Source organism: Abramis brama (assembly GCF_963993115.1).
Source record: "Abramis brama genome assembly, chromosome: 10".
NCBI lineage: Eukaryota > Metazoa > Chordata > Actinopteri > Cypriniformes > Leuciscidae > Abramis > Abramis brama.
In genome coordinates this window covers 25103465-25117774 of record NC_139972.1, presented here as the reverse complement: position 1 = coordinate 25117774, position 14310 = coordinate 25103465, and the positions used below count along the sequence as shown (strand labels likewise).

At 36.4% G+C, this 14310-nt stretch overlaps 1 protein-coding gene across 5 annotated transcripts; it reads right to left on the bottom strand.

Annotated features, from left to right (window-relative positions):
• Nucleotides 1–872: 872 nt before the first annotated feature.
• spartb (spartin b) lies at nt 873–11388 on the bottom strand. Of its 5 annotated transcripts, XM_084125766.1 has the most exons (9): nt 11189–11361; nt 9942–10723; nt 7543–7740; nt 7100–7138; nt 5864–6008; nt 4449–4643; nt 4194–4352; nt 3693–3783; nt 873–2298 (listed from the first exon to the last, which is right to left on the bottom strand). In XM_084125766.1, exons 2-9 carry the CDS (start codon nt 10719–10721, stop codon nt 2097–2099), a joined length of 1809 nt encoding a protein of 602 aa, XP_083981892.1. In that variant the 5' UTR covers nt 10722–10723; nt 11189–11361; the 3' UTR covers nt 873–2096. The 5 variants fall into 5 exon arrangements, with proteins under 5 accessions (XP_083981892.1, XP_083981893.1, XP_083981894.1 ...); XM_084125767.1 differs by lacking the exon at nt 7100–7138 and having other exon boundaries at nt 11189–11388; XM_084125768.1 differs by lacking the exon at nt 7100–7138 and having other exon boundaries at nt 873–3532; nt 7474–7740; nt 11189–11343.
• Between the last annotated feature and the right edge of the window lie 2922 nt (nt 11389–14310).

Below are 14310 nucleotides of genomic sequence, written 5' to 3'. Positions count from 1 at the left end.
CACCAATTGAGAACCGTATATGAACGTTACACTAGAACCAGTTATTTTGCATAACAGTAGTTTACGACCAAGAGACGCCTGGTCATGATTTGGATATTAGTTGTTTGCATATTTGTTATTTTATTTTTATGTATAGCCTACTGCAGGAAATAATTATTTTGGAATTACTTACGACCAAAATGCCAAAAATAAACCACATTACCTATACAATATATATTTTATACAATGACTTTGTAATTTTACTTTTTAATTTAAGTCTAATTTTATTAGTTTATTTGTGTATATGTTTCTTTAAAAGTGGATGAAATTCACATCAAACTAAGACTGCTTGATTTCCATTTTATTCCAGGACATCAACTGCTATTCACAACATTAAAAAATTATAGTAATGAGATGTCTAAAAACAACCACATTTAAAATATCTGTAGAAGCTAACGTCAAGTCAAAACCTACACGTGACTTTTACTGGAGTTCTATCTAAATATGGGTAGAGAAAGTTCATTTGCTACATATGTAGCTACCTTGTATCAGTCTTTTCTACACTAGATGGCAGTATTCACTTAAATTTCAATTCATCTGAAAAAAAGGCAGCAATAAATGATAGCACTGGATACAAGATTACGTATGCAGTTTAGATGTGAACAGGGAGGCCAAAAGAAAATAATTATACATAGAGAAAACAATATTTTGTGCAATTTATATGCAATGAAAGGAAGTTTAATGCTGCTGTGTCTGGGCACTTTGCTCAAGCTATAGTTTGACCTCATCTAGTGTCTTGGCTAGGTCTATGAATCAACTCATTCAAAGCAATTATTCCAATACAAAGAATTTTAAAATCACACTGTGTTTAAATTAGAGTACATACAAAACAATATGTTTTAAATGTTTGATTTATTATGTCAGATAACCATAGGCTATTAGATTCTGTCATTGAGCAAATATAGACTTGTGGTTAAACTTAAATAATGCTTACACATTATTTATGGTGTCAGTACATCGAAATGAGACAAATATTTTGTAAAGACATGCACGTAGAATTAACAAGTTTGTTAATGCTTACAGTGAGATGTCATTACAGTTCAAGGTAACATTTATATATTTTTTCTATAGTCAAGTTAAAAAAAGGAAAAAGTGCAGCCATTGTTTTAATGAGAAAAAAACGACAACTGCATAGAGATGTTTTATGAGTGGTCAACAGTGGGAGAACTCCAGTTTATATTAAATATAAGCCTCTTTAACTTAAAATATTATTAAAATATATACTTTAAAATACTAGATTTTAAACATTTCCCAAAAAGTCTGATTTCTCTGGCTTTTAATTAATCAGATTTCTAATATCTGACCTCAATATCTTAATCCAACTCCATGTGCACATACATTTTTATTGCACTTATTTTCCACAAGAATACCTAGCAGCCATCATCCTCAAGAAATATTTGTGTCCGATCCTAGCAAGGGTTAAAGTGCGTTTTAATATTTTAAAACATAAAAAACCCTGAAAGTACCAAGAGCAAACAGGTCTGCGGATAAAAAACAACTACCATAAAGCATTCTTAGCATATATATTAAAGCTTAGATATAGATTTCTTCTTAAATATAAGAATAGTATATTTGTTAAGGCTCTATGGGAAAATCATAAATTCCACCTTTGGCTAGCACTTTGTTTTAAGGGTCCATTTATAAGACACAAACCACGCGAAACTACCGACGTTTACGTAAAAATGATCCAACTAAACAATGGATCTGGGAGTTCATTGGTGATATGTTGAGTTTACATTGCTGGTGAAGTGTAAGGCATGGTCAGGAATATTGTCTGTCAGGCAGGGCAGTCAGTCAGTCAGTCCTAACCCTAACTTGTAAAGGGAAGTTTTGACTTGCATTTACAATATAACCAGTGAAAATAGTAAACATGACAGCACAGTTAACTGTATTTACTGTAGTGAGGCCTTTGGAATTCAGTGTCAGTCACATTAACAAATAACGACAAAAGCACACGGACAATGATACATTCACTTCTTCAATCTTTTTTTGAAAGCATGACCTTTGGTTTGCTCTTAAAAATGGACACCTGAAACGAGAGGTTTGAATCTAGAACTCTACTTTTGGTCTTTGTGTTTCTCAACTTGACTGTCTGGCTCTTTGACTTTATAGTCAGCCAGAATGGCATGGGCAGTCTCTTTGCCGGTCTTCTTGACCATTGCCTTGATCCCCAGGTTGTCGATATTGAAAGCGGTGACGCCCACATTGATGGCTGAGTTGACAGCATGGTCTGTGGCCTGGCCCGCTTCCGCCCCATACCTTGATTATAGACAACCCAGATTAAGTAAAAGAGAGCATGGGGTGACTGAAAAATAAGCTTTAGGAGAAGGAGAGTAACCAATGCAGAGCAAAGCAGTTAAACATACATGCAGGGATTCAGTCATTTCTCTAGAGAAAAATGATCTGATTTAAAATGTCAAATTAATCCTACAGATGGCATAAAAATGTTTATTATGTTGTAATGTGCAAAGGTCGAAATGAAAATGGCCAGTACTTTTAAGCACAGTTAGAAAGGGGGAAAAAAAACAGAATGTGATCTTATATGAGCTATATCACCAATTATTTCCAAATTTTAAATTCTGGATAATTATTGAAAGGATTAAACCTTAGTACAGTATTTAAACTTATTAGCACAGTATAAGAGGATTTACACATTGTTCAAAAGTTTGAGGTCAATAAGATTTTATGTATGCTCACCAAAGCGGTGTTTATTTGAACAAAATTACATGCGGTAATATTGTGAAATATTATTACAATTTTTGCTGTTAACCTTTTAAAATGTAATTTATTCATTTGGAGTAATGATGCTGAAAATTCAGTTTTGCCATCAGTCTTCAGTGTCACATGATCCTTCAGAAATGTGGTGCTTAAGAAAGATTTCTTGTTATTATCAATGTTGAAAACAGTTAATATTTTTGTGAAAACAATGATACTTTTTTTCCAGCATTCTTTGATCAAAAAGGAAATATTTGAAATATAAATTGTCTTTACTGTCACTTTTAATCAATTTAATGCATCCTTGCTCCAAAGTATTAATTTTTTAAACTCACTGACCATAAACTTACGAACAGTAGTGTGTATACTGTATACTGTACATCTTGGTCAAATTGTGATTATGTTTGCCATCCGATACAACCCGGTAAAACCTTCTGTTGATGCAACAGCATAATGAAAGTCATACTTAAAAGGTTCAAAAGTTAAGAAAAATAAAGCAATGAGATTAATTACGTTTGGCTGTTAGAAACATATATTCATTCCATCACTGAACTATGGATCAGTGTGCAAAGCAACACAGGATGCCAACGGACGTGATGTTATCATTATGTCCAATAAATCATTAGCATTGCGTGCAAGAGCTGACTGATTCAGACACATCCATAAGCTTCAGCCATGCTCCTGACCATTAATTAAAGGCCATTTTACAGAGTGCAGGGAAAAATGTTTCTACTTGTTTTCAATTGGGGTGTCTGAAATGTTCCCCAGACCCCTAAATCTGTAAACAAATACATGGAAGAAACTAGTGTGAGTGCAGTTTATTTTTCTGATCAAAGTTACTGGTGAGCAACTGCAAATGCAGAAAGTTAAAACATTGGTATGATCAACTTAAAAGCAGGTGAAATGATCTGAGAACCTTGTGGAGTTACTGTACTTACTTATGTTTTACCGTGGTAACCGTCTCTGCAGCAACACTCTTTGCAATGTTCTTTGCTGCGACCTCCAACCCCATCCACATCGTTGCAAATCCTGACAAAAGTATAAAGGCTTCTTTCAAAAACATTAAAAAAACTTTTAGTGTAATGTGATAATAAGCACATTTACTGTAGCACTGACACTATTTAACTTTTGTAATGAACGTATGGTTGCAAACTTAGTCTTGGTATTTATCATTTCAATGACTATCATTGACTGTCGGTATTTAAAAAAATCTAATAATCACTTGGCTTGCTTTTTTTGCTCCAAGGTAACTTTTGTAAAGTACTTGACAAATCACATTAACTGTCTGATCAATAACTTCTATGAGACAATAATGTAATTGTAGTTGCTTTGGAAGGAAAGAGTCTTACAGAACTTAAATAAACAGTGAGTAAAGTAAGTGTATGTGACTGAAAACAGCAAAGAAGAGCATCATTTCTGGGTTGAATGATTCACTAGACCTTGTACTCCACTTGCTGCAACCACCATGGCACCGTCAATATTGGAGCGTCCATCCCTGTCTTTCTTCAGAGACTCTGGGATTAGCTTCCCTCCGTGTTTCTTCACATGGGGTGCCAGCTCTCGGCCAGCATATCCAGCAACAGTGCACAGTCCATCCACTGGAACAGTGCAGAACATGTTTTTTGCAGTGAATGAAGTGCATCTCATATTTATTGACTATTATCAACAAAATGCGTTGATAAAGCCTTCCTTACCAAGGAACTGGCTGACTTTTACTGCTCCTCCTGTGGCCTGTTTGGCCACATGGAGGCTTCTGGTTACCGTGGGGCTGACTTGGGTCGGTTTGTCCTCTGGAGTGATGTGGTCTCGTAGTTTGGACGCACCTTTATGTATGGCTTTCCCTGTGTACTCCGCCCCCTTCACCAACCCCCAGCTCAGCCATGAAGCCCCTGTCGATATATTTCAAGAAGTAAATCGACTACGCTGCTGGCTTAAATACTGTACATTACAAAATGTTTCCTGTCTCTTTTATCGGACATTTATTTTTTTAAGGAATTTCTTTAAGTATTTTTGGTGGTAACAACTGTTCAGGTTCTTCTAGCACAACACAAATAGTTGGACAATTAACAAACTGTCCTAAATGCTTAAAACACTAGGGCCCGGTTTCACAGACAAGGCTTAGACTAAACCAGGATTAGGCCTTAGTTCAGTTAGGACATTTAAGTGGCTTTTATAAACTTGCCTTAGAAAAAACACTGGTGTGCATCTTGAGACAAAACAATGGCAGTGACATATTTTAAGATATGCCAGTACACGTTGATTTAAGTTAAAACAGCTCAAACATACATTTTAGCCTGGGACTAGGTTTAAGCCTTGTCTGTGAAACCAGGGGTACGTTTATGATTTCTAAATCCACAGTGATAAACAATGACAGTATTTATGTTTTCTCAATGTATTGTTTAATGATGATCCTAAAATATCTTCTGTTTACATGTGTCTATTTGTTATATATTGTTATAAGTTATATAAGCTATATATAAATATAAGTTAAAATTTTTTACTGTTGAATTAGAATACTGTAAAATAAAATCTTTGAATATACTCTACTGTTCAACACATTTTTAAATAAAATACTTTTTTTCCGTAAGGATACAATAAATATATTTATAATATTACAAAAGATTTCTATTTTGAAATAAATATATATATACACACACACACACACACACACACACACACACACACATACAATGTATAAATTGGCACAACTTTTTAACATTAATAATAATAATGCTTCATGACCATCAAATCATTATATTAGAATGATTTCTGAAGGATCATGTGACACTGAAGACTGGAGTAATGATGCTGAAAATTCAGCTTTACCATCACATAAATAAATTACTTGTTCCTTATAAAATACTTGTATTTAATTACTTAATATCTTAAAATAGAAATATTATTATTTCTAATAATAATAATAATAATAATAATATTTCACAGAATTACTGTATTGTACTGTATTTTAGATCAAAATAAAACACAGCTTAAGATATTTCTCAGATATTTCTCTGAGCATAAGATATTTCTTTAACATCCCCAAACATGTTAAATATGTTTCATTCATTCTTTTTATTCAAGCCTTATTTAGGGAGATCACCCGGCTTACCAGTCAGGATCCCCTGAGCCACCTTCTCGCTCCATTCAGGAAGAACCTTGTCCTCCTCAGCAGCAGAGGGTGCTGCTTCAGCTGCAGGAGGGCCCATCGGCACCTTCTGACCCAGGTTAATGGTATCGGTTGCGCCATCTGATGCCTTGGAGACACAGGATAGCGGGCAACAGTTCAAACAGAGCATCATAAAGAGTGCAGAAGCAGGCTCAAGCAATCACTAAAAGCAAATGGTGACTTGTAGGATAACTATATGGACATAAGCCAGTACTGTGAATTACACAAGGAGGGAATGCTTCCAGATTTTTCCCTGTTTGCCCAAAAAAAACCTTTGTTGTCTCTAAACACTTGAGCCAGTGAGTCAGCATGGTCTGCTACAACAACCTGTTATTTCCACAACAATGGGGGCGTTTGTCGTCGCCGGGAACAGCGGCACTTGGTTCCAAACTCAGCAGCAGCTGCTCTGCAAAATTACTTCTAAAAGCATTATGATGTTTTTTTTTTCTGACTCACATAACCACAAGAATAGGATTATGACTCATTATAAAGCAACTGAATTTAAAAGACAAAGAATAATGATGCGGGTGAGCTACTGTTGCACTTGGCTGCGCTCTCGTTGACAACTATCCTGTGGTGAGAAGGGAAACAAAGGTGTTCTTGGTTTGCTAAGAGCATTACAGCTAATTCATTCTCCTTCTCATGTATGCTGTCAATCCATGGAACCGCAGGGGAGTGTGCCAGCTAAAAAGCGCAAGCCAAGCCCGCTCACTATTTCATGAATAATGAACATAATACCCAACGCCAAAGGTGTAAGAACAGTCTTGAATATCTGTGTTACAGACAGTGCAAGCAGCAGTAAGCATAGAAGCATTGTAAGGACCACATGAACTGTCAAGTGCATTGAATTATAAAAGATAGATCCATTCAGCACATCAAACAACTTAAAAGTATTTTTTTATATCTGGTAATAATGTCTATGTCTAATCCATCCATCCATCCATCCATCAATATTAGTACTGGCCATTAATGGCCTGGAGTCTTTCTCTTATGTAAGGGGTAGATTTTAAACATATTTGACAAAGGTACGTTGATTGTAAAACTTTTTAGTTAGTGCACTTTTGAGTCAAGCACTCCAATGTGATGCTTAAAGATCACCCTGCTGTGTTGTTATTTGTAGCATAAATATACACAACCCAAATGTACTTGTCATTCAGTGGTCCTGCAATGCTTTAGTACCTTATATACATCTTTTAAACTCTCAAATACACCTGAAATCTGTAAAGATAGTAAAGGGTTAATGAGGCAGGCAGGTGCAATGATATGTGCCCAATGCAAGTAACATGCAAAAATCAGATTTAAAGGTCATTCCAAACGCATGCACATAATTCATGCACTTAAAGTGTGTGAACATTCTGCATCTAAAATACATAAAAATGTTACCACAGTGTAAAATTCTTGATTCTAGTCTGTTCTGAAGGGGAAAAAAAAGAAAAACTCAAAAAATACCAAATAGGGGCAGCAATAAGTGAGATACTGGAATTAATATTCAAAGCAGCAGAGATTGAGTCAGTGACAAACACAAGGTTTGAGACGATGTTGAGCAACCACACCTGCTCTGAAGCCACAGCTGACCCCTGTGTTTCTGAGGTGGGACCTGAGGGGACACAGGGACAGCTCACCTGGACACGCAGGTCAGTCAACTGAGAAAGTACATTCTGGAATAGTTCACGTTCCTTCTGGGGAAGCTCGGAAGAAAGGACCACCCCAACATACGAGCCCGGGTTGGGAGCCATCATGTCAGGGAACATGTAGACCCCAGTGTTGCACAGCAGGACTGGGGAGTCAGAGGCCATCAGTGGGTAAAGCCAGTCACAAACCTGAAATTAGAAATAAAAATAAGTGTGAATTACTCAAGTAGGACAGTTTTAACTTTTAAACTACCCATACAATCAGCGGGCAGCTATTGGCTGATATGAATGTGTCGTAATGTTGGCCCTTACCCAAAAGCCACCCAAATATGCAGGCAATAAAAAGTTGATAAGCATGACGATGTTGACCCAAGAACATGTCCTTCTTATTGGGACATGCTCATTACCAGATATATCGTCCCACCTCAAAAGAATGATTTATAGTAGACAGATCAAATCATAAGAATTCTTACTGAATAATATATATAAATGATTTATCAAAAATATACAAATCACGTGTCTTATTTTAATATATTCCTTTAAACTAATATATATTGCCTTAAAATAGTGATTTTAAAAGCCTTACTTTACAGACCAAACAATAAAAATCTAAATCTTTATCAAAAGCATGGGAATCACTTTTATGATTTAATATATTCATTTAAATTAATATTATTTTAAAGTAGCGCTTTTAAAGTCCTGTCTTGGTTTTGTAAGACCTGTAGTGACCTGATATTGCAGACTATTGTAAAGCTAAATTGCTTCTCATCCAGCTGCTGACTGACAATATCTTTTCTTTAGATATGTAATGGGTTAACTTGCTATGTAGTGCAAAGTTATTAAATGGAAATTGCCCCTTGTATTTCTAGGGAGGATCAGAATCTAAAGTTCAGGTCTGGATTTCCTTCAATTGAGACAGTGGACAGCTCTGCAGTTAGATTCATTCATCTTGTCCTCATGACAGCTAGCATTAAATTGGATTACCGTCAAAGCCTAAAGCGCAGCAACTGGAGGTTCTTTATTCAGCTTCATGACACAGCTAATCTATGACCTCAATGTCCATGTGGAGAGATGATACAGTTTACTTTAGGACGTTAGAGTCTTTAGGCCATGATAGGGTCCAAAAGTCAAACAAGGCTTACATATTGATACTCAATTTTCTGATTTCCATAAAATTACCTAATGTTGTGAATTGCGAATTTACATTAGGCATAGTATCAACCGTTATCACAAACAACAGCAGTGTTCAAGCGTAAACTATTTAGTCTCATATTGTGTTGTTTATATTGTCTCTCATTTAAAAAAAAAAAAATACTATCAAGTCATAAAGCTCATTCTGTAACACCGCTCCACCAGATAACTGGGGCTGTCCCAGGATGATGTCACTCAGTGAAAGCTTATTGGATATTAGCAGTGAGCATACACTCACATGACACCATTAAGAAACAACAGATGAGGTCAGCCTTTATTTAAAACAACACCATCTCAAAAGTGAAGGGAGATTTAGAGCCAGAACAAAATGTTGTGAAAGTAGGTTAAAGACACCATGACTTGAAACAAGCCTCTTTGGACCATTATTTCCAAATCCCTGGAATTTAATAAATCTGCTAGTCTCTATGGGTGAAAAGAGCACACAGCAACAGTTTTTGGTAGAATATCACAAAACTTGCCTTAAATGTGTCTGGGTCACATTTAACCAACGAAATGAAAAGACAAAAATAAGAAAATCTATGTGGCAAGCAAGGCGGGGCCGAGAGCCGTGGGAACGGAATTAGGCCGGGGGCGCCACCTGCACCCCACACCGGTCTCAATTCCCACGGAGGAGCTCCAGAAGGTTAAAAAAAAAAGAGTGATGACAGTGGAAGACAAGAGAGGACCAAGCCTGGAATTTATGTTGGTTGTTTCATTTTATTTTATGTGGCAATCGTCCATGAGGCAGTCGTTGTTTTTTTTATTTTGGGGATTATATAGCCTAGTTTAGATTCATGTAGCATTTTTGTGTATTAAAGTAATGAGAATTTGGGGAGGATATGCAAGTAATTGTCATGAAAATAATGAAAATGAAAAAAAATGAAATGAATGAATGAAAAATGTTTTGAATGAATGTTCCTAAAACAGGCTTCATTTTCTTTCCGCAAACACACACACATATATACATATATACATTATATATATATATATATATATATATATATATATATATATATATATATATATATATATATACATACATATACACACACACATATACATATATACATATATATATATATATATATATATATATATATTCCCCATTGGGAAAAAACATGTCCTGCACATTTCTTTGTGAGATTCTCTCTTTCAGGCATATAAAGAGGAATTAAATAACAGAACTTGTCATTTCTTACCTGTAGGAAGGCAGGTGGCCTGTTTGGAATCCTCTCTGAGCACTCATTGGTGAATTTTACAATGCGTAGGTACCCTGGGTAAGAGGGAGCGCTCACTTGCCCCTCAGGGGTAACGAAGAAGATCTGCACTCCTTGAGGAAGGAAAAAGAGTTCCTCGCCATCCTCCCCCAGACTCTGAAGAGAGGGCGTGGAATTAGACGTTTGGCTGTAGAACTCATCGCCAACCAAGGAGAGCTCGCCAGAGTCGGTGCCGTAGGAAAGGGTCAGGTGTCCGTCAGCGGCCTGAGGGGTGTACGCAGGGGGCTGGTCGCTTAACATATTGGGTTGCATAGTTGGGGAGACCGGAACTGGCCCACCTGAAGCCCCTGCAACGTTGGAAGGGAGCATCTGCGGTGGAGTTGGCCTCTCCGGCTTGACCTTCGGGACTTCAGGGTAGAGTTTCTGAGGGGCTGCGCTGCTATCCGAGACTCCGTTGGGGTCTGGCGTGGTCCCCAGCATGGCTAGACGGGTGGTGATGTTGTTCAGGGTCTCCTGCATCTTGCGCTGCATCTGCCTAGCCGCTTCCCAGGAGGAACCCACGCACTCTACACCCTGCGAAGGCACACTAAGAGCCCTGAGGAGGTGCTGCCGTCCTTGCCGGTACTGTTTTAGTGCCTCTGCGTTGTGGCCCGCCTCATCCTCTGTCAGGCCTTTATTGATGCACTCAAATGCCTTCTCGTACCCATCTTTGATCACTTGAAGCCTGGCTTGATCAAATGCCTCTTGCTTTGCTTGCTCCATAACTGAAAGTAAAAGTCAGAAATGCTGTCAACTCCATGTATTTTAATATGTTATAATTGTACCACGTTACCACTATAGTACTTTTCTAAAGGAAGAACTTATCAACATACGTTAAATTCAATTATTATGCGTATTCATAGAAATTAAGTCAAACAACCTTTTTCTGACATATCTTTCCAGGCTTATTAGCACTGAACCAGCTTACACAGACCATGACCGTGTCATATGAGGATTTACAAACAAAACACCTGCTTAACATTGCGAAGTGACATTCAAAATTAAAGAAGAGCTGGTAGTTTATCGACTGAATCTTGAAATACGAGTAACTTATTAAGTATTAAAGTCACAGAATCCAACATAATAAGAGTGTTACTGGCTAACACCCTTTCATAAAGCCCACATAAACCTTTGCCTCTCACTGGTAACATTCAAGGCATTTAACCAAGCATTTCCATTTGGTAACTCACCAGGAGATGTGATAAATGACGTGAAATATGGAGTTTAACGTGTGTTTCGCGTTATTCCGGGTTTGTTGATTGAACAGCTTCAGCTCTCTGACAGCAGAGCTGCTGCTCGACTTGTGCGTGTCTGTTGCGTGATCGAATAACGAAGTTTATCTAGCATAGATTGCAGCGCGTCCACTACACTTGCGCTTCCGCGTTCAGTCACCTGCTGCGTTTTGAGGTTTCTGATTGGTTAGAGAAGTTTGCTCGACAGATGTAGCGTAGTTCACGTATTTTAGTCAAGCGTTTTTTCCACCAACATTTAGGGTTAAAATGTCAACAACAACAACAAAAAAAGTGTATTAGGGAAATAGTGATGAATATACTTAGCAAACTTTAACAGGTAAGCCAACCAATGATTAGACGAATCTTTATTTAAGACTGACATATTTCTGTAATTGACACTTTGAAGCGTATCCATTTTTTCAATATGCCTTTAAATCAGATTGAATGTGACGTTTTAATTCTCATATTGTTGGCCCATGAAGTTAGTGTAAGGAGGTTTTAATTTGCACTGTGAGGAATTTCCTGCAGCCTTTGAAATGCCTGTAAATTTTCAGAGCATGTTTTTTCTCTCCTTTATAATAAACTGGATTAATAGCCTAAATAAAGGCATGTTTTCTTTGTATTTGTTTTCAAAATGTTTCCCACCCCATCTAATTAAGAGCAGTCACTTATAAAAAAAAGTATAATGTGCTTTAATATGATTTTAATGTGCTAATAAATTGCACTCAAATATTTGTGTTTATGAACCAATTAACTCCAGACAGTTTTAGGTATGAAGATAATTCTTCACAGACTATTGCTACAAGTTCATGATTGAATTCAGGCATCTATAGTTGCCAGAAAGAAAATGATATTGGGCAGACCGGTTTTGTATAAGACATTATTTAAGAAACCCTACAATTACAATTTTGACTATAATATTTTTATGTTAGGACCGATATCCAATAAATGACTGATACACAAATTCTATATTTTTTCTCTAAATAAATAATACAAATAAAATAAAAAAATAAAAAAATTATTTGTAATGCGCTAAATTTTTGCATCACAATATTATAATAGCCTATACACATTGTAAAAAATAATATTCATTTTGAGATTTAGGTTACTATATTACATTTAACAGCGTTATTAAATTATTAGTAATTTCTAAAGTCAACTTTAAGTGAGCATTATGACTGTAAAGGTAATCTAAAACTGGCCTAGCTAACAGGGAACGTTCTCAGAACTTTGGCTAACGTTCTGGCAAGGCTCTCAAAGTTATGAACAAACATTCGGTCATGACAACTCTCGGAGTGACCAGCATTTATTGGCATGGGGCATCGATTGGCTTGATTTTGGTGGACAGCAAAAATAACACAGCAAAAATAACAAACAAAGGAAAGGCTGTTATATGGAAGTAAAATAATGTCAAATGTTTTTGAAACAAAAGGCCTGTTGAATTGCACTACTTGAAAAAAAATAGGCATTGCATTAACCATGCTTGCATTTTAATGCATTGTATTTTTAGGGCTTGCATTTTTATGGGCTGAAATTCAACATGGTTGAATATTTAAGCTGTGAATATTTCAATTAAAAACATTTCAAACACATTTTCATTATTAAAAATTCAATAATCCATATTCACCATTCATATTTCACTTCCAAAATATTCAAACTGTTTAAAAATACAACCTATAATATTCAACAGGCAATTTTCGGTCCATTTTATTTCGCTTTGCAAATTCGCTTCCACAAATTCAGTGGTTCAAATTCGACAGTAAATTCAACGGAACTGCAGGAAAAGCAGTAGATTACCGAGATACTCTCCATCTGCTGTTAGTCAACCTCACCAGCAGGTGGTGCAAAAGCTCTTGTTGTTGACGAAGACCAGCAACAGTTAGAGCAAGCCATTCATTCATAAAATGAAAATTATTATCTGTGTCAGTATATGCGGAAAAGATGATAAAGACACAGAAGCTGTGTTTATGTTTCATTCAATAACTTCATTGTTACTTTCCCTGTGTAGCCTACATGTCATCAGCTTTCTCTACATGAACAGGATTATAATCGGTTTCCCTCAATACCTCACACTCGAGGATTCCCCTTCTGTCGGGACAAAACGCTTAACGTAGTTTATGGACTAATACAGTGATATAAAAGACCAAACTCGCACCTTATTGGGGATGTAGGCTGTAGGCTACTATATAGGCTAGATGGACTAAGATGAACGTAACGCGCAAAGTTTCATGCAGAGCGTTTCGTGATATACTGGCATAAAATCAACACTTGATCTAACACTTGATCTAACACTTTCTCTTCTCTTTTCTCTTCTCTTTTCTCTCTCTCTCTCTCTCTCTCTCTACAGTATATATATATATATATATATATATATATATATATATATATATATATATATATATATATATATATATATATATATAGTATAGTAGGCTATGCACGTGTATTGCATTAGCTTAAACTGGGAAGAGTCATAGCACTTGCATATTGTTGTCCTCCTATTGTTAGTTTAACTGTAAATCGCTTTGGATAAAAGCGTCTGCTAAATAAATGACTAAATGTAGCCTAATAAATGTAAAATTGGCTTGACATAGGACATTCGCACATTTAGGGACCGTCTCAAAAGTTGCATAAAACATTGGCATACACGTTTCTAACTTCAATAGCAAACTTTAATTTATTTGAATAAATATCAAAAATCCAAAGGGTGCGCATTATGCCTGACACTGCATGAACACTTTACAGTTGGTTTTATGACTGTAAGTCGTTCTATTCAAATTGAAGTTAGAAACGTGTATACCAAAGTCGTGTAGGCTACACTTTAGAGACGGTCCCTAAATGTGCGAATGTCCAACGTCAAGCCAACTTTATCACTGGGAAACGCTCAGCATTAAACTTTGCGCGTTATTCTGAGTCAATCTGCTTGCCTGCGAGTTTGGTCTTTTATATCACTGTAATTAGTCCATTAAGCTATACGTTAAGCGTTTTATATGTCCAGCTGGGGAATCCTTAAGTATTGAGGGAAACCCTAATAGCTTGCATGCAGCACATCGCCACAATATAAAGTTAAGGCAACTAAA

Bases quoted from the DNA above. Each gene is read 5' to 3' on its own strand.
- spartb (XM_084125765.1), bottom strand. From the start codon at position 10,721: ATGGAGCAAGCAAAGCAAGAGGCATTTGATCAAGCCAGGCTTCAAGTG. The intron at 4,644-5,863 runs GTAAGCCGGGTG...ATATATCGACAG, and splicing joins GGCTCAGGGGATCCTGACTG to GGGCTTCATGGCTGAGCTGG. The intron at 4,353-4,448 runs GTAAGGAAGGCT...GCACTGTTCCAG, and splicing joins AAAAGTCAGCCAGTTCCTTG to TGGATGGACTGTGCACTGTT.